Here is a 26,522-nt window from a genome sequence, read left to right on the forward strand (position 1 = left end):
CCCTAACTAATGGTTCCTCTGTTGGACAGACACCAGCCCTAACTAATGGTTCCTCTGGTCCCTCTGTAGGACAGACACCAGCCCTAACTAATGGTTCCTCTGTAGGACAGACACCAGCCCTAACTAATGGTTCCTCTGTAGGACAGACACCAGCCCTAACTAATGGTTCCTCTGTTGGACAGACACCAGCCCTAACTAATGGTTCCTCTGTAGGACAGACACCAGCCCTAACTAATGGTTCCTCTGTAGGACAGACACCAGCCCTAACTAATGGTTCCTCTGGTTCCTCTGTAGGACAGACACCAGCCCTAACTAATGGTTCCTCTGTAGGACAGACACCAGCACTAACTAATGGTTCCTCTGTAAGACAGACACCAGCCCTAACTAATGGTTCCTCTGTAGGACAGACACCAGCCCTAACTAATGGGTCCTCTGTAGGACAGACACCAGCACTAACTAATGGGTCCTCTGTAGGACAGACACCAGCCCTAATTAATGGTTCCTCTGTAGGACAGACACCAGCCCTAACTAATGGTCCCTCTGTAGGACAGACACCAGCCCTAACTAATGGTCCCTCTGTATGACAGACACCAGCCCTAAGTAATGGTTCCTCTGTAAGACAGACACCAGCCCTAACTAATGAGTCCTCTGTTGGACAGACACCAGCCCTAACTAATGGGTCCTCTGTAGGACAGACACCAGCCTTAACTAATGGTTCCTCTGTTGGACAGACACCAGCCCTAACTAATGGGTCCTCTGTAGGACAGACACCAGCCCTAACTAATGGTTCCTCTGTTGGACAGACACCAGCCCTAACTAATGGTTCCTCTGGTTCCTCTGTAGGAAAGACACCAGCCCTAACTAATGGTTCCTCTGGATTCCTCTGAAGGACAGACACCAGCCCTAACTAATGGTTCCTCTGTAGGACAGACACCAGCCCTAACTAATGGTTCCTCTGTAGGACAGACACCAGCCCTAACTAATGGGTCCTCTGTAGGACAGACACCAGCCCTAACTAATGGGTTCTCTGTAGGACAGACACCAGCCCTAACTAATGGGTCCTCTGTAGGACAGACACCAGCCCTAACTAATGGGTCCTCTGTAGGACAGACACCAGCCCTAACTAATGGGTCCTCTGTAAGACAGACACCAGCCCTAACTAATGGGTCCTCTGTAGGACAGACACCAGCCCTAACTAATGGGTCCTCTGTAAGACAGACACCAGCCCTAACTAATGGAGGTACTCATATATTTATAACCGCCAGCTCAGTAACACTAAGAGTCCTTCAATAAAAACCTGTCGGGGATGAAGTGTGTGTTTGTGTGTGTGCTCTCATCTTCTGTAAAGACTGAGTAAAAAGCGTCTTGATCATGGAGTCTAATACCTGTGTTTCTCTCTTTCCAGGAAACCGAGATTGCTGTCGACTGCAACCATGTAAGTGCTCCTCTCTCTCTCTCTCTCTCTCTCTTGCCCCCTCTCTCTCTCTCTCTCTCTCTCTCTCTCTCTCTCTCGCCCCCTCTCTCTCTCTCGCCCCCTCTCTCTCTCTCTCTCGCCCCCTCTCTCTCTCTCTCTCGCCCCTCTCTCGCCCCCCTCTCTCTCTCTCTCTCTCTCTCTCTCTCTCTCTCTCTCTCTCTCTCTCTCGCCCCCTCTCTCTCTCTCGCCCCCTCTCTCTCTCTCGCCCCCTCTCTCTCTCTCTCTCCCCTCGACACAGTTTCCCCATCGACGCTTTTGAACTCTGCCAAGTCACACGTACAGGATAAGCGATGACAGCATCTTCACATGGTAGGAGAAGACCTCCCCTCCGGAGGTGACAGCATCTTCACATGGCAGGAGAAGACCTCCCCTCCGGAGGTGACAGCATCTTCACATGGCAGGAGATGACCTCCCCTCCGGAGGTGACAGCATCTTCACATGGCAGGAGATGACCTCCCCTCCGGAGGTGACAGCATCTTCACATGGCAGGAGATGACCTCCCCTCTGGAGGTGACAGCATCTTCACATGGCAGGAGAAGACCTCCCCTCCGGAGGTGACAGCATCTTCACATGGCAGGAGAAGACCTCCCCTCCGGAGGTGACAGCATCTTCACATGGCAGGAGATGACCTCCCCTCCGGAGGTGACAGCATCTTCACATGGCAGGAGATGACCTCCCCTCTGGAGGTGACAGCATCTTCACATGGCAGGAGAAGACCTCCCCTCCGGAGGTGACAGCATCTTCACATGGCAGGAGAAGACCTCCCCTCCGGAGGTGACAGCATCTTCACATGGCAGGAGATGACCTCCCCTCCGGAGGTGACAGCATCTTCACATGGCAGGAGAAGACCTCCCCTCCGGAGGTGACAGCATCTTCACATGGCAGGAGATGACCTCCCCTCCGGAGGTGACAGCATCTTCACATGGCAGGAGAAGACCTCCCCTCCGGAGGTGACAGCATCTTCACATGGCAGGAGATGACCTCCCCTCCGGAGGTGACAGCATCTTCACATGGCAGGAGAAGTACACCACTCAGAGGTGTAGTTCAGTCAATGTGGAGCCTCACTAACATGCAGAGATCGTATGATTTGTAAAGAGGCAAAGCTCATCCTAGTTGTGGCTGCTAGACGTTAATAGGATCACTACAGTTCGTTGTGGTTGTTAATAGGATCACTACAGAAGTTCGTTGTGGCTGCTAGATGTTAATAGGATCACTACAGTTCGTTGTGGCTGCTAGATGTTAATAGGATCACTACAGTTCGTTGTGGCTGCTAGATGTTAATAGGATCACTACAGTTCGTTGTGGATGTTAATAGGATCACTACAGTTCGTTGTGGATGTTAATAGGATCACTACAGTTCGTTGTGGCTGCTAGATGTTAATAGGATCACTACAGTTCGTTGTGGTTGTTAATAGGATCACTACAGTTCGTTGTGGTTGCTAGATGTTAATAGGATCACTACAGTTCGTTGTGGCTGCTAGATGTTAATAGGATCACTACAGTTCGTTGTGGCTGCTAGATGTTAATAGGATCACTACAGTTCGTTGTGGTTGTTAATAGGATCACTACAGTTCGTTGTGGCTGCTAGATGTTAATAGGATCACTACAGTTCGTTGTGGTTGTTAATAGGATCACTACAGTTCGTTGTGGCTGCTAGATGTTAATAGGATCACTACAGTTCGTTGTGGCTGCTAGATGTTAATAGGATCACTACAGTTCGTTGTGGCTGCTAGATGTTAATAGGATCACTACAGTTCGTTGTGGCTGCTAGATGTTAATAGGATCACTACAGTTCGTTGTGGTTGTTAATAGGATCACTACAGTTCGTTGTGGTTGTTAATAGGATCACTACAGTTCGTTGTGGTTGTTAATAGGATCACTACAGTTCGTTGTGGTTGCTAGATGTTAATAGGATCACTACAGTTCGTTGTGGCTGCTAGATGTTAATAGGATCACTACAGTTCGTTGTGGCTGCTAGATGTTAATAGGATCACTACAGTTCGTTGTGGTTGTTAATAGGATCACTACAGTTCGTTGTGGTTGTTAATAGGATCACTACAGTTCGTTGTGGCTGCTAATAGGATCACTACAGTTCGTTGTGGTTGTTAATAGGATCACTACAGTTCGTTGTGGCTGCTAGATGTTAATAGGATCACTACAGTTCGTTGTGGTTGTTAATAGGATCACTACAGTTCGTTGTGGCTGTTAATAGGATCACTACAGTTCGTTGTGGATGTTAATAGGATCACTACAGTTCGTTGTGGATGTTAATAGGATCACTACAGTTCGTTGTGGTTGCTAGATGTTAATAGGATCTCTACAGTTCGTTGTGGTTGTTAATAGGATCACTACAGTTCGTTGTGGTTGTTAATAGGATCACTACAGTTCGTTGTGGTTGTTAATAGGATCACTACAGTTCGTTGTGGTTGTTAATAGGATCACTACAGTTCGTTGTGGCTGCTAGATGTTAATAGGATCACTACAGTTCGTTGTGGCTGCTAGATGTTAATAGGATCTCTACAGTTCGTTGTGGTTGTTAATAGGACCACTACAGTTCGTTGTGGTTGTTAATAGGATCACTACAGTTCGTTGTGGTTGTTAATAGGATCACTACAGTTCGTTGTGGCTGCTAGATGTTAATAGGATCACTACAGTTCGTTGTGGCTGCTAGATGTTAATAGGATCACTACAGTTCGTTGTGGTTGCTAGATGTTAATAGGATCACTACAGTTCGTTGTGGTTGCTAGATGTTAATAGGATCACTACAGTTCGTTGTGGATGTTAATAGGATCACTACAGTTCGTTGTGGCTGCTAGATGTTAATAGGATCACTACAGTTCGTTGTGGTTGTTAATAGGATCACTACAGTTCGTTGTGGCTGCTAGATGTTAATAGGATCACTACAGTTCGTTGTGGTTGTTAATAGGATCACTACAGTTCGTTGTGGCTGCTAGATGTTAATAGGATCACTACAGTTCGTTGTGATTGCTAGATGTTAATAGGATCACTACAGTTCGTTGTGATTGCTAGATGTTAATAGGATCACTACAGTTCGTTGTGGATGTTAATAGGATCACTACAGTTCGTTGTGATTGCTAGATGTTAATAGGATCACTACAGTTAGTTGTGGATGTTAATAGGATCACTACAGTTCGTTGTGGCTGCTAGATGTTAATAGGATCACTACAGTTCGTTGTGGTTGTTAATAGGATCACTACAGTTCGTTGTGGATGTTAATAGGATCACTACAGTTCGTTGTGGCTGCTAGATGTTAATAGGATCACTACAGTTCGTTGTGGTTGTTAATAGGATCACTACAGTTCGTTGTGGTTGTTAATAGGATCACTACAGTTCGTTGTGGTTGTTAATAGGATCACTACAGTTCGTTGTGGTTGTTAATAGGATCACTACAGTTCGTTGTGGTTGTTAATAGGATCACTACAGTTCGTTGTGGATGTTAATAGGATCACTACAGTTCGTTGTGGTTGTTAATAGGATCACTACAGTTCGTTGTGGCTGCTAGATGTTAATAGGATCACTACAGTTCGTTGTGGATGTTAATAGGATCACTACAGTTCGTTGTGGCTGCTAGATGTTAATAGGATCACTACAGTTCGTTGTGGTTGTTAATAGGATCACTACAGTTCGTTGTGGATGTTAATAGGATCACTACAGTTCGTTGTGGCTGCTAGATGTTAATAGGATCACTACAGTTCGTTGTGGTTGTTAATAGGATCACTACAGTTCGTTGTGGTTGTTAATAGGATCACTACAGTTCGTTGTGGTTGTTAATAGGATCACTACAGTTCGTTGTGGCTGCTAGATGTTAATAGGATCACTACAGTTCGTTGTGGCTGCTAGATGTTAATAGGATCACTACAGTTCGTTGTGGTTGCTAGATGGTAATCTGCACACTACAGTTGGTGGTTGCTAGATGTTAATAGGATCACTACAGTTCGTTGTGGATGTTAATAGGATCACTACAGTTCGTTGTGGCTGCTAGATGTTAATAGGATCACTACAGTTCGTTGTGGTTGTTAATAGGATCACTACAGTTCGTTGTGGCTGCTAGATGTTAATAGGATCACTACAGTTCGTTGTGATTGCTAGATGTTAATAGGATCACTACAGTTAGTTGTGGCTGCTAGATGTTAATAGGATCACTACAGTTCGTTGTGGTTGTTAATAGGATCACTACAGTTCGTTGTGGTTGTTAATAGGATCACTACAGTTCGTTGTGGCTGCTAGATGTTAATAGGATCACTACAGTTCGTTGTGGCTGCTAGATGTTAATAGGATCACTACAGTTCGTTGTGGATGTTAATAGGATCACTACAGTTCGTTGTGGTTGCTAGATGTTAATAGGAAAAGTGTTAATAGGAAAAGTTGTCACTTTATTATGGCGTATTGTGTGTAGATTGATGAGCAACACCTGTCATTGAATCTATTTTAGACTGTAACATAACAGAAGGGGTGTTTGGGTCTGGAGATACAGGAGTGTTTTGGGTCTGGAGACGCGGGGGTGTTTTGGGTCTGGAGACGCGGGGGTGTTTTGGGTCTGGAGACGCGGGGGTGTTTTGGGTCTGGAGACACGGGGGTGTTTTGGGTCTGGAGACACGGGGGTGTTTTGGGTCTGGAGACACGGGGTGTTTTGGGTCTGGAGACACGGGGTGTTTTGGGTCTGGAGACACCGGGTGTTTTGGGTCTGGAGACACGGGTGTTTTGGGTCTGGAGACCCGGGTGTTTTGGGTCTGGAGACGGGGGTGTTTTGGGTCTGGGGGTGTTTTGGGTCTGGAGACGCGGGGTGTTTTGGGTCTGGAGACACGGGGGTGTTTTGGGTCTGGGGGTGTTTTGGGTCTGGAGACGCGGGGGTGTTTTGGGTCTGGAGACGCTGGGGTGTTTTGGGTCTGGAGACGCGGGGTGTTTTGGGTCTGGAGACGCGGGTGTTTTGGGTCTGGAGACACGGGGTGTTTTGGGTCTGGAGACGCTGGGGTGTTTTGGGTCTGGAGACGGGGGTGTTTTGGGTCTGGAGACGCGGGGTGTTTTGGGTCTGGAGACGCGGGGGTGTTTTGGGTCTGGGGGTGTTTTGGGTCTGGAGACGGGGTGTTTTGGGTCTGGAGACGCGGGGTGTTTTGGGTCTGGAGACGCGGGGTGTTTTGGGTCTGGGGGTGTTTTGGGTCTGGAGACGCGGGGTGTTTTGGGTCTGGAGACGCGGGGTGTTTTGGGTCTGGAGACACGGGGTGTTTTGGGTCTGGAGACACGGGGTGTTTTGGGTCTGGAGACGCGGGGGTGTTTTGGGTCTGGAGACGCGGGGTGTTTTGGGTCTGGAGACGGGGGTGTTTTGGGTCTGCCGTGGAGATACAGCCTTCATGTTCTACCAGAGAGCCTCACGGATAGAGGGCCTCACGGATAGAGGGCCTCACGGATAGAGGGCCTCACGGATAGAGGGCCTCATGGTAGGGATAGCAGACAGCTAGTGACTCTTTCACCCCCCGTCTCATGGTAGGGATAGCAGACGGCTAGTGACTCTTTCACCCCCCGTCTCATGGTAGGGATAGCAGACGGCTAGTGACTCTTTCACCCCCACCCCCCCCACCCCGTCTCATGGTAGGGATAGCAGACGGCTAGTGACTCTTTCACCCCCCGTCTCATGGTAGGGGTAGCAGACGGCTAGTGACTCTTTCACCCCCCGTCTCATGGTAGGGGCAGCAGACGGCTAGTGACTCTTTCACCCCCCGTCTCATGGTAGGGGTAGCAGACGGCTAGTGACTCTTTCACCCCCCGTCTCATGGTAGGGATAGCAGACGGCTAGTGACTCTTTCACCCCCCGTCTCATGGTAGGGATAGCAGACGGCTAGTGACTCTTTCACCCCCCACCCCCCACCCCCGTCTCATGGTAGGGATAGCAGACGGCTAGTGACTCTTTCACCCCCCGTCTCATGGTAGGGATAGCAGACGGCTATAGACTCTTTCACCCCCCCCGTCTCATGGTAGGGATAGCAGACGGCTAGTGACTCTTTCACCCCCCGTCTCATGGTAGGGGTAGCAGACGGCTAGTGACTCTTTCACCCCCCCGTCTCATGGTAGGGGTAGCAGACGGCTAGTGACTCTTTCACCCCCCCGTCTCATGGTAGGGGTAGCAGACGGCTAGTGACTCTTTCACCCCCCCCCCGTCTCATGGTAGGGATAGCAGACGGCTAGTGACTCTTTCACCCCCACCCCCCCCCCCACCCCCGTCTCACGGTAGGGATAGCAGACGGCTAGTGACTCTTTCACCCCCCGTGTCATGGTAGGGGTAGCAGACGGCTAGTGACTCTTTCACCCCCCCACCCCCCGTCTCATGGTAGGGGTAGCAGACGGCTGGTGACTCTTTCACCCCCCACCCCCACCCCCGTCTCATGGTAGGGGTAGCAGACGGCTGGTGACTCTTTCACCCCCCGTCTCTCTCTGTCTGTGTGTCTCATGGTCCTCTCTGTCTCTGTGTGTCTGTCTGTGTGTCTCATGGTCCCTCTCTGTCTCTGTGTGTCTCATGGTCTCTCTCCTTCTTCCCTCCAGTTGCTATGGAACTACAAGCTGAACCTGACAATGGATCCCAAGTTTGAGTCTGTGGCCATGGAGATCTGCAAGAGTACTATCACTGAGGTTAGTCACACACACACACACACACACACACACACACACACACACACACACACACACACACACACACACACACACACACACACACACACACACACACACACACACACACACACACACACACACCGTAGGGACTGTGGGCACCACCTGTCCCCTGTAGGGAATGTGGGCACCACCTGTCCCCTGTAGGGAATGTGGGCACCACCTGTCCCCTGTAGGGACTGTGGGCACCACCTGTCCCCTGTAGGGAATGTGGGCACCACCTGTCCCCTGTAGGGAATGTGGGCACCACCTGTCCCCTGTAGGGACTGTGGGCACCACCTGTCCCCTGTAGGGAATGTGGGCACCACCTGTCCCCTGTAGGGAATGTGGGCACCACCTGTCCCCTGTAGGGAATGTGGGCACCACCTGTCCCCTGTAGGGAATGTGGGCACCACCTGTCCCCTGTAGGGAATGTGGGCACCACCTGTCCCCTGTAGGGAATGTGGGCACCACCTGTCCCCTGTAGGGAATGTGGGCACCACCTGTCCCCTGTAGGGAATGGGCACCACCTGTCCCCTGTAGGGAATGTGGGCACCACCTGTCCCCTGTAGGGACTGTGGGCACCACCTGTCCCCTGTAGGGACTGTGGGCACCACCTGTCCCCTGTAGGGACTGTGGGCACCACCTGTCCCCTGTAGGGAATGTGGGCACCACCTGTCCCCTGTAGGGAATGTGGGCACCACCTGTCCCCTGTAGGGAATGTGGGCACCACCTGTCCCCTGTAGGGAATGTGGGCACCACCTGTCCCCTGTAGGGACTGTGGGCACTACCTGTCCCCTGTAGGGAATGTGGGCACCACCTGTCCCCTGTAGGGAATGTGGGCACCACCTGTCCCCTGTAGGGCCGTAGGGACACAGGCTCTGCATCCCCAGTGGCCCTAGTAAGGAGAGACAGTGGGTTTTCCATCACAATGAGTCTGTATGGACCGGCTGAAACCCAGACTGTTTAAAGAATGATTTTTTAATCCTTCAATCCCCCCCCACATTGTTAAAGAGACGGTTACTGCCAGGGGTCTTCTAGCCAGGCCATCTTCTCAGCCAGGCCCCCTAGCCAGGCCACCTAGCCATCTACTCAGCCTTTCCTTCTCAGCCAGGCCACCTAGCCAGGTCATCTAACCAGGTCATCTTCTCAGCCAGGCCCCCTAGCCAGGCCACCTAGCCAGGCCACCTACTCAGCCTTTCCTTCTCAGCCAGGCCACCGAGCCAGGCCACCGAGCCAGGTCATCTACTCAGCCAGGTCATCTACTCAGCCTTTACTTCTCAGCCAGGTCACCTAGCCAGGTCACCTAGCCAGGTCACCTACTCAGCCAGGTCATCTACTCAGCCAGGTCATCTACTCAGCCAGGTCATCCCATCTAGCCAGGTCATCCCATCTAGCCAGGTCAACCCATCTAGCCAGGTCAACCCATCTAGCCAGGTCATCCCATCTAGCCAGGTCATCCCATCTAGCCAGGTCATCCCATCTAGCCAGGCCATCCCATCTAGCCAGGCCATCCCATCTAGCCAGGCCATCCCATCTAGCCAGGCCATCCCATCTAGCCAGGCCATCCCATCTAGCCAGGCCATCCCATCTAGCCAGGCCATCCCATCTAGCCAGGTCATCTACTCAGCCAGGTCATCCCATCTAGCCAGGTCATCTACTCAGCCAGGTCATCCCATCTAGCCAGGTCATCTAGCCAGGTTATCCCATCTAGCCAGGTCATCCAGCCAGGTCATCTAGCCAGGTCATCTAGCCAGGTCATCCCATCTAGCCAGGTCATCTAGCCAGGTTATCCCATCTAGCCAGGTCATCCCATCTAACCAGGTCATCCCATCTAGCCAGGTCATCCCATCTAGCCAGGTCATCCCATCTAGCCAGGTCATCCCATCTAGCCAGGTCATCTAGCCAGGTCATCCCATCTAGCCAGGTCATCCCATCTAGCCAGGTCATCCCATCTAGCCAGGTCATCTACTCAGCCAGGTCATCTAGCCAGGTCATCCAGCCAGGTCATCTAGCCAGGTCATCTAGCCAGGTCATCCCATCTAGCCAGGTCATCCCATCTAGCCAGGTCATCCCATCTAGCCAGGTCATCCCATCTAGCCAGGTCATCCCATCTAGCCAGGTCATCCCATCTAGCCAGGTCATCTACTCAGCCAGGTCATCCCATCTAGCCAGGTCATCCCATCTAGCCAGGTCATCTAGCCAGGTCATCTACTCAGCCAGGTCATCCCATCTAGCCAGGTCATCCCATCTAGCCAGGTCATCCCATCTAGCCAGGTCATCCCATCTAGCCAGGTCATCCCATCTAGCCAGGTCATCCCATCTAGCCAGGTCATCTACTCAGCCAGGTCATCCCATCTAGCCAGGTCATCCCATCTAGCCAGGTCATCTAGCCAGGTTATCCCATCTAGCCAGGTCATCCAGCCAGGTCATCTAGCCAGGTCATCTAGCCAGGTCATCCCATCTAGCCAGGTCATCCCATCTACTCAGCCAGGTCATCCCATATAGCCAGGTCATCCCATCTAGCCAGGTCATCCCATCTAGCCAGGTCATCCCATCTAGCCAGGTCATCCCATCTAGCCAGGTCATCTACTCAGCCAGGTCATCTACTCAGCCAGGTCATCTACTCAGCCAGGTCATCCCATCTAGCCAGGTCATCCCATCTAGCCAGGTCATCCCATCTAGCCAGGACATCCCATCTAGCCAGGTCATCTAGCCAGGTCATCCCATCTGGCCAGGTCATCTAGCCAGGTCATCCCATCTAGCCAGGCCATCCCATCTAGCCAGGCCATCCCATCTAGCCAGGTCATCCCATCTAGCCAGGTCATCTACTTAGCCAGGTCATCCCATCTAGCCAGGTCATCTAGCCAGGTCATCCCATCTAGCCAGGTCATCTAGCCAGGTCATCCCATCTAGCCAGGTCATCTAGCCAGGTCATCCCATCTAGCCAGGTCATCCCATCTAGCCAGGTCATCTACTTAGCCAGGTCATCCCATCTAGCCAGGTCATCTAGCCAGGTCATCCCATCTAGCCAGGTCATCTAGCCAGGTCATCCCATCTTGCCAGGTCATCTACTCAGCCAGGTCATCCCATCTAGCCAGGTCATCCCATCTAGCCAGGTCATCCCATCTAGCCAGGTCATCTAGCCAGGTCATCCCATCTAGCCAGGTCATCTAGCCAGGTCATCCCATCTAGCCAGGTCATCCCATCTAGCCAGGTCATCTAGCCAGGTCATCCCATCTAGCCAGGTCATCCCATCTTGCCAGGTCATCTAGCCAGGTCATCCCATCTAGCCAGGTCATCTAGCCAGGTCATCCCATCTAGCCAGGTCATCTTGCCAGGTCATCTAGCCAGGTCATCCCATCTAGCCAGGTCATCTAGCCAGGTCATCCCATCTAGCCAGGTCATCCCATCTTGCCAGGTCATCTAGCCAGGTCATCCCATCTAGCCAGGTCATCCCATCTAGCCAGGCCATCCCATCTAGCCAGGTCATCTACTTAGCCAGGTCATCCCATCTAGCCAGGTCATCTAGCCAGGTCATCCCATCTAGCCAGGTCATCCCATCTAGCCAGGCCATCCCATCTAGCCAGGTCATCCCATCTAGCCAGGTCATCCCATCTAGCCAGGTCATCTAGCCAGGTCATCCCATCTAGCCAGGTCATCCCATCTAGCCAGGTCATCTAGCCAGGTCATCCCATCTAGCCAGGTCATCCCATCTTGCCAGGTCATCTACTCAGCCAGGTCATCCCATCTTGCCAGGTCATCTACTCAGCCAGGTCATCCCATCTTGCCAGGTCATCTACTCAGCCAGGTCATCTAGCCAGGTCATCCCATCTAGCCAGGTCATCTAGCCAGGTCATCCCATCTAGCCAGGTCATCTACTCAGCCAGGTCATCTAGCCAGGTCATCTAGCCAGGTCATCCCATCTAGCCAGGTCATCTACTCAGCCAGGTCATCTAGCCAGGTCATCTAGCCAGGTCATCCCATCTAGCCAGGTCATCCCATCTAGCCAGGTCATCCCATCTAGCCAGGTCATCTACTCAGCTTTTCCTTCTCTTCTACTGGATGTTTTCAAAGGACAGGTTGTCATAGAGACGATAGAACTTCATCCGATCATTTAAAACACATCTTGTTACAGGTTTTAACTCCTCTAAAACCTATCCTACTTTTCAATCCTATTAACAACGTCTGTTTTAACTTCACCTTAGTGGTGTGTGTTGTATTCTAAGGAGTGTGTATTTCACCTCTGCCCCCCTTAGATTAAGGAGTGTGTATTTCACCTCTGCGTCTCCCCCTCAGATTAAGGAGTGTTCGGAGGAGGAGCGTGGTAAGGGTTACCTGGTGTCCTGCCTGGTGGATCACCGTGGTAACATCACAGAGTACCAGTGTCACCAGTACATCACCAAGATGACCTCTATCGTCTTCTCAGACTACAGACTCATCTGTGGCTTCATGGACAAGTGTAGAGAGGACATCAACACGCTACGCTGTGGAAGCATCAACGTTGGAGAGAAGGTGAGATGGGAGGGTGTGTTGTAGTGATACTCACAGGGAGGCAGGCTGAGGCACCGTTATCTCTCTGAGTTGTCTAGTGATTTGGGGCCTCTTCAGAGTGCAGTCTGTACTGAAGGATTTATCGTGTGGGAGGACAATCCAGATCAATACAGGTTGGATTAAATGTAAATGATGTAAATGGATTACCGATGGTGGTTGTTCTTTACTGGTTGGCCCTTTTTAATAGATATGGGACTTTATCAAGGTGGGACGTTGGCCCTTTTTTAATAGATATGGGACTTTATCAAGGTGGGACTTTGGCCCCTTTTTTAATAGATATGGGACTTTATCAAGGTGGGACGTTGGCCCTTTTTTAACAGATATGGACTTTATCAAGGTGGGACGTTGGCCCTTTTTAATAGATATGGGACTTTATCAAGGTGGGACTTTGGCCCGTTTTTTTAATAGATATGGGACTTTATCAAGGTGGGACGTTGGCCCGTTTTTTTAATAGATATGGGACTTTATCAAGGTGGGGACGTTGGCCCTTTTTTAATAGATATGGGACTTTATCAAGGTGGGACTTTGGCCCTTTTTAATAGATATGGGACTTTATCAAGGTGGGACGTTGGCCCTTTTTTAATAGATATGGGACTTTATCAAGGTGGGACTTTGGCCCTTTTTTAATAGATATGGGACTTTATCAAGGTGGGACGTTGGCCCTTTTTAATAGATATGGGACTTTATCAAGGTGGGACGTTGGCCCTTTTTAATAGATATGGGACCTTATCAAGGTGGGATGTTGGCCCTTTTTTAATAGATATGGGACTTTATCAAGGTGGGACGTTGGTCCGTTTTTAATAGATATGGGACCTTATCAAGGTGGGACGTTGGCCCTTTTTTAATAGATATGGGACTTTATCAAGGTGGGACGTTGGCCTGTTTTTAATAGATATGGGACTTTATCAAGGTGGGACGTTGGCCCTTTTTAATAGATATGGGACCTTATCAAGGTGGGACGTTGGCCCTTTTTTAATAGATATGGGACTTTATCAAGGTGGGACGTTGGCCTGTTTTTAATAGATATGGGACTTTATCAAGGTGGGACGTTGGCCCTTTTTAATAGATATGGGACTTTATCAAGGTGGGACGTTGGCCCTTTTTAATAGATATGGGACTTTATCAAGGTGGGACGTTGGCCCTTTTTTAATAGATATGGGACCTTATCAAGGTGGGACGTTGGCCCGTTTTTAATAGATATGGGACTTTATCAAGGTGGGACGTTGGCCCTTTTTAATAGATATGGGACCTTATCAAGGTGGGACGTTGGCCCTTTTTAATAGATATGGGACTTTATCAAGGTGGGACGTTGGCCTGTTTTTAATAGATATGGGACTTTATCAAGGTGGGACGTTGGCCCTTTTTAATAGATATGGGACTTTATCAAGGTGGGACGTTGGCCCTTTTTAATAGATATGGGACTTTATCAAGGTGGGACGTTGGCCCTTTTTAATAGATATGGGACCTTATCAAGGTGGGACGTTGGCCCTTTTTAATAGATATGGGACTTTATCAAGGTGGGACGTTGGCCTGTTTTTAATAGATATGGGACTTTATCAAGGTGGGACGTTGGCCCTTTTTTAATAGATATGGGACTTAATCAAGGTGGGACGTTGGCCCTTTTTAATAGATATGGGACTTTATCAAGGTGGGACGTTGGCCCTTTTTTAATAGATATGGGACCTTATCAAGGTGGGACGTTGGCCTGTTTTTAATAGATATGGGACTTTATCAAGGTGGGACGTTGGCCCTTTTTAATAGATATGGGACTTAATCAAGGTGGGACGTTGGCCCTTTTTAATAGATATGGGACTTTATCAAGGTGGGACGTTGGCCCTTTTTAATAGATATGGGACCTTATCAAGGTGGGACGTTGGCCTGTTTTTAATAGATATGGGACTTTATCAAGGTGGGACGTTGGCCCTTTTTAATAGATATGGGACTTTATCAAGGTGGGACGTTGGCCCTTTTTTAATAGATATGGGACTTTATCAAGGTGGGACGTTGGCCCTTTTTAATAGATATGGGACCTTATCAAGGTGGGACGTTGGCCCTTTTTTAATAGATATGGGACTTTATCAAGGTGGGACGTTGGCCTGTTTTTAATAGATATGGGACTTTATCAAGGTGGGACGTTGGCCCTTTTTTAATAGATATGGGTATTTATCAAGGTGGGACTTTGTTTTTTGAATTCGTTGTGGGTCTGTGTAATCTGAGGGAAATATGTGTCTCTTGTATGGTCATACATTTGACAGGAGGTTAGGAAGTGCAGCTCAGTTTCCATCTCATTTTGTGGGCAGTGTGCACATAGCCTGTCTTCTCTTGAGAGCCTCTCTTACAGAAAACGGATTGAGATTAACTTTTGTTATTGACCAAATGCTTATTTTCCACCATAATTTGAAAATAAATGCATTAAACATCCTACAATGTGATTTTCTGGATATTTTTCTCATTTTGTCTGTCATAGTTGAAGTGTACCTATGATGAAAATTACAGGCCTCTCTCTTCTTTTTAAGTGGGAGAACTTGCACAATTGGTGGCTGACTAAATACTTTTTTGCCCCACTGTATATGAAGATGATGCTAAGAGTCAATATTTGCGGTGTTGACCCTTCTTTTTCAAGACCTCTACAATCCGCCCTGGCATGCTATCAATTAACTTCTGGGCCACATCCTGACTGATGGCAGCCCATTCTTGCATAATCAATGCTTGGAGTTTGTCAAAATTTGTGTAGAAGATCTAGGTGCTGCTGTAGGTCCTCCTTGGTTGGTGACCGAAGCACCAGATCATCAACAAACAGTAGACATTAGACTTCAGATTGTAGTAGGGTGAGGCCTGGTGCTGTTACTGAGTTTAAGTATAACCAATTGGAACACTTTCTCTGCTCCTCTCTCCCTCTGCTCCCACCCTCACTCTGACCCCTCCCCTCCCTCCCCCCAGGACATCCATTCACAGGGTGAGGTCATAGCGTGTCTGGAGAAAGCCTTAGTCCGAGAGGCGGAGCAACAGGACCAGGCTCATCCAATCAGAGAGGAGTGTAAGAAGAGCATCATGCGCGTAGCGGAGCTGTCGTCAGACGACTTCCACCTGGACAGATTCCTGTACTTCTCCTGCCGAGAGGACCGAGAACGCTTCTGTGGAAACGTACGCTGCTCATCTTGCCTTACATAACGGTCTCCCAAATGACAATTACCTGATGCAGGTTACTGAGGACAGTGACTGGTCTCTGTTCTTTAGGTTACTGAGGATGTTGACTGGTCTCTGTTGTTCTTCAGGTTACTGAGGACAGTGACTGGTCTCTGTTGTTCTTCAGGTTACTGAGGACGTTGACTGGTCTCTGTTCTTCTTCAGGTTACTGAGGATGTTGACTGGTCTCTGTTCTTCTTCAGGTTACTGAGGACGTTGACTGGTCTCTGTTCTTCTTCAGGTTACTGAGGACGTTGACTGGTCTCTGTTCTTCTTCAGGTTACTGAGGACAGTGACTGGTCTCTGTTCTTCTTCAGGTTACTGAGGACGTTGACTGGTCTCTGTTCTTCTTCAGGTTACTGAGGACAGTGACTGGTCTCTGTTGTTCTTCAGGTTACTGAGGACGTTGACTGGTCTCTGTTCTTCGGGTTACTGAGGACGTTGACTGGTCTCTGTTCTTCTTCAGGTTACTGAGGACGTTGACTGGTCTCTGTTCTTCAGGTTACTGAGGACGTTGACTGGTCTCTGTTCTTCTTCAGGTTACTGAGGACGTTGACTGGTCTCTGTTCTTCTTCAGGTTACTGAGGACGTTGACTGGTCTCTGTTCTTCTTCAGGTTACTGAGGACCGTGACTGGTCTCTGTTCTTCGGGTTACTGAGGACAGTGGCTGGTCTCTGTTCTTCTTCGGGTTACTGAGGACAGTGGCTGGTCTCTGTTCTTTAGGTTACTGAGGACACTGACTGGTCTCTGTTCTTCGGGTTACTGAGGACGTTGACTGGTCTCTGTTCTTCTTCGGGTTACTGAGGACGTTGACTGGTCTCTGTTCTTCTTCGGGTTACTGAGGACGTTGACTGGTCTCTGTTCTTCTTCGGGTTACTGAGGACGTTGACTGGTCTCTGTTCTTCTTCGGGTTACTGAGGACGTTGACTGGTCTCTGTTCTTCTTCGGGTTACTGAGGACGTTGACTGGTCTCTGTTCTTCAGGTTACTGAGGACAGTCACTGGTCTCTGTTGTTCGGGTTACTGAGGACAGTGACTGGTCTCTGTTGCTCGGGTTACTGAGGACAGTGACTGGTGTCTGTTCTTCTTCAGGTTACTGAGGACAGTGACTGGTCTCTGTTCTTCTTCGGGTTACTGAGGACAGTGACTGGTCTCTGTTCTTCGGGTTACTGAGGACGTTGACTGGTCTCTGTTCTTCTTCGGGTTACTGAGGACAGTGACTGGTCTCTGTTCTTCGGGTTACTGAGGACAGTGACTGGTCTCTGTTCTTCAGGTTACTGAGGACCGTGACTGGTCTCTGTTCTTCAGGTTACTGAGGACAGTGACTGGTCTCTGTTCTTCAGGTTACTGAGGACCGTGACTGGTCTCTGTTCTTCAGGTTACTGAGGACAGTGACTGGTCTCTGTTCTTCAGGTTACTGAGGACCGTGACTGGTCTCTGTTCTTCAGGTTACTGAAGACCGTGACTGGTCTCTGTGTTTCTCTGTTCTTCCAGACCCAAGCAGGAGAGGGCAAGGTTTACAAGTGTCTCTTCAGCCACAAGTTTGAGGAGGCCATGTCTGAGAAGGTATGGAGAAAACCACTGATGGAGACGTGCAGATGATTTATATCAACATGTATATTATTTATTATATACACTACATACAAACAAATGGTATTTCTAGTAGAGGTCGACCGATTTTATGATTTTTCAACGCCGATACCGATTATTGGAGGATCAAAAAAAAAAAAAGCCGATACCGATTAATCGGCCGAATTTGTATTTATTTTATTTACAACAATACTGAATGAACACTTATTTTAACTACATATAATACATCAATAAAAATATATTTGGCCTCAAATAATGAAACATGTTCAATTTAGTTTAAATAATGCAAAAACAAAGTGTTGGAGAAGAAAGTAAAAGTGCAATATGTGCTATGTAAGAAAACTAACATTTAAATTCCTTGCTCAGAACATGAGAACATATGAAAGCTGGTGGTTCCTTTTAACATGAGTCTTCAATATTCCCAGGTAAGAGGTTTTAGGTTGTAGTTAATATAGTATTTATAGGACTATTTCTCTCTATACCATGTGTATTTCATATACCTTTGACTATTGGATGTTCTTATAGGTACTTTAGTATTGCCAGTGTAACAGTATAGCTTCCATCCCTCTCCTCGCCCCTACCTGGGCTCGAACCAGGAACACATCGACAACAGCCACCCTCGAAGCAGCGTTACCCATCGCTCCACAAATGCCGAGGGGAATAACTACTCTAAGTCTCAGAGCGAGTGACGTTTGAAACGCTATTAGCACGCACCCCGCTAACTCGCTAGCCATTTCACATCGGTTACACCAGCCATTAGGCTGATAGGCTTGAAGTCATAAACAGCGCTGTGCTTGCGAAGAGCTGCTGGCAAAACGCACGAAAGTGCTGTTTGAATGAATGCTTACGAGCCTGCTGCTGCCTACCGCCACTCAGTCAGACTGCTCTATCAAATCATAGACTTAATTATAACATAATAACACACAGAAATACGAGCCTTTGGTCATTAATATAGTCGAATCAGGAGACTATCATTTCGAAAACGAAACATTTATTATTTCAGTGAAATACGGAACCGTTCTGTATTTTATCTAACGGGTGGCATCCCTCAGTCTAAATATTTCTGTTACATTGTACAACCTTCAATGTTATGTCATAATTAGGTAAAATTCTGGCAAATTAGTTCGCAACGAGCCAGGCGGCCCAAACTGTTGCATATACCCTGACTCTGAGTGCAATGAACCAAGAGAAGTGACACAATTTCACCTGGTTAATATTGCCTGCTAAACTGGATTGCTTTTAGCTAAATATGCAGGTTTAAAAATATATACTTCTGTGTATTGATTTTAAGAAAGGCGTTGGTGTTTATGGTTAGTCGTCCAACGATTGTGTTTTTTTCGCAAATGCGCTTTTGTTAAATCATCCCCCAGTGTTGCATCGATTATATGCAACGCAGGACACGCTAGATAACTAACTACACATGGTTGATGACATTACTAGTTTAACTAGTGATTATGATTATGATGATAACTAACTACACATGGTTGATGACAGTTTAACTAGTGATTATGATTGTTTTTCATGAGTTAAGTTTCATGCTAGCTAGCAAATTACCTTGGCTTCTACTGCATTCGCATAACAGGCAGTCTCCTCGTAGAGTGCAATGAGAGGCAGGTGGTTAGAGCATTGGACTAGTTAACTGTAAAGTTGAATCCCCGAGCTGTCAAGGTAAAAATCTGTCGTTCTGCCCCTGAACAAGGCAGTTAACCCACTGTTCCCCTGAACAAGGCAGTTAACCCACTGTTCCCCTGAACAAGGCAGTTAACCCACTGTTCCCCTGAACAAGGCAGTTAACCCACTGTTCCCCTGAACAAGGCAGTTAACCCACTGTTCCCCTGAACAAGGCAGTTAACCCACTGTTCCCTGAACAAGGCAGTTAACCCACTGTTCCCCTGAACAAGGCAGTTAACCCACTGTTCCCTGAACAAGGCAGTTAACCCACTGTTCCCTGAACAAGGCAGTTAACCCACTGTTCCCCTGAACAAGGCAGTTAACCCACTGTTCCCCTGAACAAGGCAGTTAACCCACTGTTCCCCTGAACAAGGCAGTTAACCCACTGTTCCCCTGAACAAGGCAGTTAACCCACTGTTCCCCTGAACAAGGCAGTTAACATTTTTACATTTAAGTCATTTAGCAGACGCTCTTATCCAGAGCGACTTACAAATTGGTTAACCCACTGTTCCCCTGAACAAGGCAGTTAACCCCAATGTTCCTCTGAACAAGGCAGTTAACCCCACTGTTCCCCTGAACTGGCAGTTAACCCACTGTTCCCCTGAACTGGCAGTTAACCCACTGTTCCCCTGAACAAGGCAGTTAACCCACTGTTCCCTGAACAAGGCAGTTAACCCACTGTTCCCTGAACAAGGCAGTTAACCCACTGTTCCCCTGAACAAGGCAGTTAACCCACTGTTCCCTGAACAAGGCAGTTAACCCACTGTTCCCCTGAACTGGCAGTTAACCCACTGTTCCCCTGAACTGGCAGTTAACCCACTGTTCCCCTGAACAAGGCAGTTAACCCACTGTTCCCCTGAACAAGGCAGTTAACCCACTGCTCCTAGGCAGTCATTGAAAATAAGAATGTGTTCTTAACTGACTTGCCTAGTTAAATAAAGATGTAAAAAAATAAAAAATAATACAGATTTTCCGATTTGTGAAATCGGCCCTAATTAATCGGCCGACCTCTAAATTCTATTCCAGCATAGTCACTGCGTAGACAAACCCACAGGACTGTGTTAGGCTGGGAGAGAGATGTGTGGTCAGGACTGTGTTAGGCTGGGAGAGAGATGTGTGGTCAGGACTGTGTTAGGCTGGGAGAGAGAGAGATGTGTGGTCTGGACTGTGTTAGGCTGGGAGAGAGGGAGATGTGTGGTCTGGACTGTGTTAGGCTGGGAGGGAGATGTGTGGTCAGGACTGTGTTAGGCTGGGAGAGAGATGTGTGGTCAGGACTGTGTTAGGCTGGGAGAGAGAGAGATGTGTGGTCTGGACTGTGTTAGGCTGGGAGAGAGAGAGATGTGTGGTCAGGACTGTGTTAGGCTGAGAGAGAGGGAGATGTGTGGTCTGGACTGTGTTAGGCTGGGAGAGAGAGAGATGTGTGGTCAGGACTGTGTTAGGCTGGGAGAGAGAGAGATGTGTGGTCTGGACTGTGTTAGGCTGGGAGAGAGGGAGATGTGTGGTCTGGACTGTGTTAGGCTGGGAGAGAGAGAGATGTGTGGTCAGGACTGTGTTAGGCTGGGAGAGAGATGTGTGGTCAGGACTGTGTTAGGCTGGGAGAGAGATGTGTGGTCAGGACTGTGTTAGGCTGGGAGAGAGAGAGATGTGTGGTCAGGACTGTGTTAGGCTGGGAGAGAGAGAGATGTGGTCAGGACTGTGTTAGGCTGAGAGAGAGAGAGATGTGTGGTCTGGACTGTGTTAGGCTGAGAGAGAGAGAGATGTGGTCAGGACTGTGTTAGGCTGGGAGAGAGAGAGATGTGTGGTCTGGACTGTGTTAGGCTGGGAGAGAGAGAGATGTGTGGTCTGGACTGTGTTAGGCTGAGAGAGAGAGAGATGTGTGGTCAGAACTGTGTTAGGCTGGGAGAGAGAGATGTGTGGTCAGGACTGTGTTAGGCTGGGAGAGAGATGTGTGGTCTGGACTGTGTTAGGCTGGGAGAGAGAGAGATGTGCCTGGGAATAAGAATGAATCTACATGCTGTCAAGTGCTTTGATGAAGCTTTTAGTGGTTGGGTGTTGAACTAAAGGCTTTATTAAAGGGGCGGCCAACAGTGGTTGGGTGTTGAACTAAAGGCTTTATTAAAGGGTCATTAAAGGGGCGGCCAACAGTGGTTGGGTGTTGAACTAAAGGCTTTATTAAAGGGGCGGCCAACAGTGGTTGGGTGTTGAACTAAAGGCTTTATTAAAGGGGCGGCCAACAGTGGTTGGGTGTTGAACTAAAGGCTTTATTAAAGGGGCGGCCAACAGTGGTTGGGTGTTGAACTACAGGCTTTATTAAAGGGTCATTAAAGGGGCGGCCAACAGTGGTTGGGTGTTGAACTAAAGGCTTTATTAAAGGGTCATTAAAGGGGCGGCCAACAGTGGTTGGGTGTTGAACTAAAGGCTTTATTAAAGGGTCATTAAAGGGGCGGCCAACAGTGGTTGGGTGTTGAACTAAAGGCTTTATTAAAGGGTCATTAAAGGGGCGGCCAACAGTGGTTGGGTGTTGAACTAAAGGCTTTATTAAAGGGGCGGCCAACAGTGGTTGGGTGTTGAACTAAAGGCTTTATTAAAGGGGCGGCCAACAGTGGTTGGGTGTTGAACTAAAGGCTTTATTAAAGGGTCATTAAAGGGGCGGCCAACAGTGGTTGGGTGTTGAACTAAAGGCTTTATTAAAGGGTCATTAAAGGGGCGGCCAACAGTGGTTGGGTGTTGAACTAAAGGCTTTATTAAAGGGCGGCCAACAGTGGTTGGGTGTTGAACTAATGGCTTTATTAAAGGGTCATTAAAGGGGCGGCCAACAGTGGTTGGGTGTTGAACTAAAGGCTTTATTAAAGGGCGGCCAACAGTGGTTGGGTGTTGAACTAAAGGCTTTATTAAAGGGTCATTAAAGGGGCGGCCAACAGTGGTTGGGTGTTGAACTAAACGCTTTATTAAAGGGGCGGCCAACAGTGGTTGGGTGTTGAACTACAGGCTTTATCAAAGGGTCATTAAAGGGGCGGCCGACAGTGGTTGGGTGTTGAACTACAGGCTTTATTAAAGGGTCATTAAAGGGGCGGCCAACAGTGGTTGGGTGTTGAACTACAGGCTTTATTAAAGGGTCATTAAAGGGGCGGCCAACAGTGGTTGGGTGTTGAACTACAGGCTTTATTAAAGGGTCATTAAAGGGGCGGCCAACAGTGGTTGGGTGTTGAACTACAGGCTTTATTAAAGGGTCATTAAAGGGGCGGCCAACAGTGGTTGGGTGTTGAACTACAGGCTTTATTAAAGGGTCATTAAAGGGGCGGCCAACAGTGGTTGGGTGTTGAACTACAGGCTTTATTAAAGGGTCATTAAAGGGGCGGCCAACAGTGGTTGGGTGTTGAACTAAAGGCTTTATTAAAGTGGCGGCCAACAGTGGTTGGGTGTTGAACTAAAGGCTTTATTAAAGGGTCATTAAAGGGGCGGCCAACAGTGGTTGGGTGTTATACTACAGGCTTTATTAAAGGGTCATTAAAGGGGCGGCCAACAGTGGTTGGGTGTTATACTACAGGCTTTATTAAAGGGTCATTAAAGGGGCGGCCAACAGTGGTTGGGTGTTGAACTAAAGGCTTTATTAAAGGGTCATTAAAGGGGCGGCCAACAGTGGTTGGGTGTTGAACTAAAGGCTTTATTAAAGGGTCATTAAAGGGGCGGCCAACAGTGGTTGGGTGTTGAACTTAAGGCTTTATTAAAGGGCGGCCAATAGTGAGCAGACATTTTCTTTCCCAAGCTGTCATTTTTTTAGCTCCTATGCCATATTTGGACGTGTGTAAAAGCTCTCTTTTCATGTGACAATGACTAAAACTTCTCTCTGTCTCTCCTCCCCCCTCCCTCCCCCCTCCCCTCCCTCAGTGTCGAGAGGCCCTGACCACGCGTCAGAAGCTGATAACCCAGGACTACAAGGTTAGCTACTCTCTGACCAAGGCCTGCAGGGCTGACCTCAGGAAGCACCGCTGTAACCTGGACACCAACATGCCCCGCGCTAGAGAGGCACGACTATCATATCTGCTGCTATGCCTGGAGTCTGCTGTACACAGGGGTGGGTGGAGGAGAGAGAGTGTGTGTGTACATGTGTATGAGGGGTGATAAATGCCATACATTAACTGTTGAATGTGTGTACATGTGTATGAGGGGTGATAAATGCCATACATTAACTGTTGAATGTGTGTGAGGGGTGATAAATGCCATACATTAACTGTTGAATGTGTATACATGTGTATGAGGGGTGATAAATGCCATACATTAACTGTTGAATGTGAATACATGTGTATGAGGGGTGATAAATGCCATACATTAACTGTTGAATGTGTATACATGTGTATGAGGGGTGATAAATGCCATACATTAACTGTTGAATGTGTGTACATGTGTATGAGGGGTGATAAATGCCATACATTAACTGTTGAATGTGTATACATGTGTATGAGGGGTGATAAATGCCAAACATTAACTGTTGAATGTGTGTACATGTGTATGAGGGGTGATAAATGCCATACATTAACTGTTGAATGTGTGTGAGGGGTGATAAATGCCATACATTAACTGTTGAATGTGTATACATGTGTATGAGGGGTGATAAATGCCATACATTAACTTTTGAATGTGTGTACATGTGTATGAGGGGTGATAAATGCCATACATTAACTGTTGAATGTGTATACATGTGTGTGAGGGGTGATAAATGCCATACATTAACTGTTGAATGTGTGTACATGTGTATGAGGGGTGATAAATGCCATACATTAACTGTTGAATGTGTATACATGTGTATGAGGGGTGATAAATGCCATACATTAACTGTTGAATGTGTATACATGTGTATGAGGGGTGATAAATGCCATACATTAACTGTTGAATGTGTGTACATGTGTATGAGGGGTGATAAATGCCATACATTAACTGTTGAATGTGTATACATGTGTATGAGGGGTGATAAATGCCATACATTAACTGTTGAATGTGTATACATGTGTATGAGGGGTGATAAATGCCATACATTAACTTTTGAATGTGTGTACATGTGTATGAGGGGTGATAAATGCCATACATTAACTGTTGAATGTGTATACATGTGTGTGAGGGGTGATAAATGCCATACATTAACTGTTGAATGTGTGTACATGTGTATGAGGGGTGATAAATGCCATACATTAACTGTTGAATGTGAATACATGTGTATGAAGGGTGATAAATGCCATACATTAACTGTTGAATGTGTATACATGTGTATGAGGGGTGATAAATGCCATACATTAACTGTTGAATGTGTATACATGTGTATGAGGGGTGATAAATGCCATACATTAACTGTTGAATGTGTGTACATGTGTATGAGGGGTGATAAATGCCATACATTAACTGTTGAATGTGTATACATGTGTATGAGGGGTGATAAATGCCATACATTAACTGTTGAATGTGTATACATGTGTATGAGGGTGATAAATGCCATACATTAACTGTTGAATGTGTATACATGTGTATGAGGGGTGATAAATGCCATACATTAACTGTTGAATGTGTGTACATGTGTATGAGGGGTGATAAATGCCATACATTAACTGTTGAATGTGTGTGAGGGGTGATAAATGCCATACATTAACTGTTGAATGTGTATACTGTGACGGCCCTGAATTTTTCTGAACCGTCTCAGTGCAGCTCCTTCCAATAGGGCGCTTTCCCTTTAATTCCCAATTAAATAGCCAGCATCAGCTGCACGAAAGTGGGGTTGTGATGGAGACGTGCATGAGGATGTGTTCAACCCTCAGTTCCGAAGCTTCTCTATTCCGTTTGTTTTGTTGCCGTTAAACGTGTGTTTTGTAGCTTAAGAGAGTTTACCCAGGATCGGATCCACTCTTTGAGTCCCTGGACTACACCTCTCCGTTCTTCGTGGCCTTTCTCCGCTGGAGATCTATTGGCGGATTGGATTGTCTGACTGACCGACTACCACCTTTTTGTATACGGTATTTCATTTGTTTGGATGTGATGTATACTGTGATTTATGTAGTTAGTTGTAGTTGAGGACTTAATTAAGAGTTGATCCGCTTTAAAGTTCTGTGGTAAAGTAATTGTTATTGATATTGATTGTATGTTTAGTACTGGGTTTACGCTACACTGAATGAACGGACAAACATCGCGTGACAAAAGTCACTTGAGTTCACTGAACTCCTTTACCGGGCTGGACTCTTTTTAGGCCCGAGGTACAGGACATTTCTGGAGGAACCAGAACTCATTGTGATATTATTATATATATATATATGTGTGTGTGAATCATTGTTGTTGCTAATACAACCCACGCAACAGAATATAGTTGTTTTTGAAGTTCTTTCCAATGTTTTAAGGGTTTATGAAAAGTGTATTTCCATCCTGACTTTTACATAAGTCCTTTGTATTGGTGTAGACTTGACGGACCAGATGGGACTCATTCCTACCCAAACTAAAAGGAGAAACCAATGTTTTCTCTGGTAGGCACAACCTACCTGGCACCCCTATAAATAATAACCTCAAGTCAAAACCGTTACATAAAAAATGGCACCCCAGATGGGACAGCTCAACATTGAGAACTAACCAAAGCAAATATTTTGTGTGGAATTAAAACAATGGATTCACCCCAAGATAATGTGCTCATCCATGTCATACCTGTCAATGGGAATACACAGGGCCATTCTGACCATCAAGCTGACAATACAAATCATAATGTGAATGGAGATAATGGAGTTGATTTGGGCCAGAGCCCTGGGAATCTGAATGCTCGGCCTGAGCCACAGGCCACAGGAGGTCTAACCAGTTACTCACTTATTGACATAGATCTGTGTGGAAGTACTGAGCTAGTCCTCCCTCTGACACCCAACCTTCCTCCATTGTCTGGTTCATCTCCAGAGGTTGTAGTCTTACAACTTCAAGGTGACATCCTTGATATTCGTCGGACTCAACAACATCTCCAAACTCTTATCCACCATAAATTCAAATGTCTGAGGGAAGAGCAACAACAGAGTGCCTTGGAATTCAGAAACTCACTGAGCACTCTAACCCACACGCTGACAGAGCTCAGTGAGAGTGGAAGACGGGAATTGACTGGTGCCATGGACAGGCAGTTTGACTACCAACGAAACCAACTCACTGCCACTCTCCAATGGCGCCTGCAACATCACCACACTGAGGTCCTCAAGGACGTTAATTCTGTTTTTTCTCCCATGGTTAACACTGTAGACCACTTGCAGACAGAGCTCTCTAATTGTGTTAAAATGTTGGATGACGTGTCTGTGGACATGGCCTCCATTAGGCACAACTCCTTACACAGAGTTTCCCTGGTGTCCACTTCAGTTCAGACCACTGAGGGCCAAGCTGGCACC

At 47.6% G+C, this 26,522-nt stretch overlaps 1 protein-coding gene across 1 annotated transcript; it reads left to right on the plus strand.

Annotated features, from left to right (window-relative positions):
* The first annotated feature begins 1,234 nt into the window (after positions 1 to 1,234).
* LOC127919078 (Golgi apparatus protein 1-like) lies at positions 1,235 to 23,807 on the plus strand. Its single transcript, XM_052502508.1, has 7 exons — positions 1,235 to 1,240; positions 1,406 to 1,435; positions 8,030 to 8,116; positions 12,434 to 12,649; positions 15,629 to 15,832; positions 17,368 to 17,439; positions 23,023 to 23,807. The coding sequence occupies exons 1-7, from the start codon at positions 1,235 to 1,237 to the stop codon at positions 23,254 to 23,256; spliced, it is 849 nt and encodes a 282-aa protein (XP_052358468.1). The 3' UTR covers positions 23,257 to 23,807.
* The last annotated feature ends 2,715 nt before the right edge of the window (positions 23,808 to 26,522 follow it).

Source organism: Oncorhynchus keta, unplaced genomic scaffold (genome assembly GCF_023373465.1).
Source record: "Oncorhynchus keta strain PuntledgeMale-10-30-2019 unplaced genomic scaffold, Oket_V2 Un_contig_15678_pilon_pilon, whole genome shotgun sequence".
NCBI lineage: Eukaryota > Metazoa > Chordata > Actinopteri > Salmoniformes > Salmonidae > Oncorhynchus > Oncorhynchus keta.

Bases quoted from the DNA above. Each gene is read 5' to 3' on its own strand.
- LOC127919078 (XM_052502508.1), top strand. The intron at 1,436-8,029 runs GTAAGTGCTCCT...TCTTCCCTCCAG, and splicing joins TTGCTGTCGACTGCAACCAT to TTGCTATGGAACTACAAGCT. The intron at 12,650-15,628 runs GTGAGATGGGAG...CCCTCCCCCCAG, and splicing joins GCATCAACGTTGGAGAGAAG to GACATCCATTCACAGGGTGA.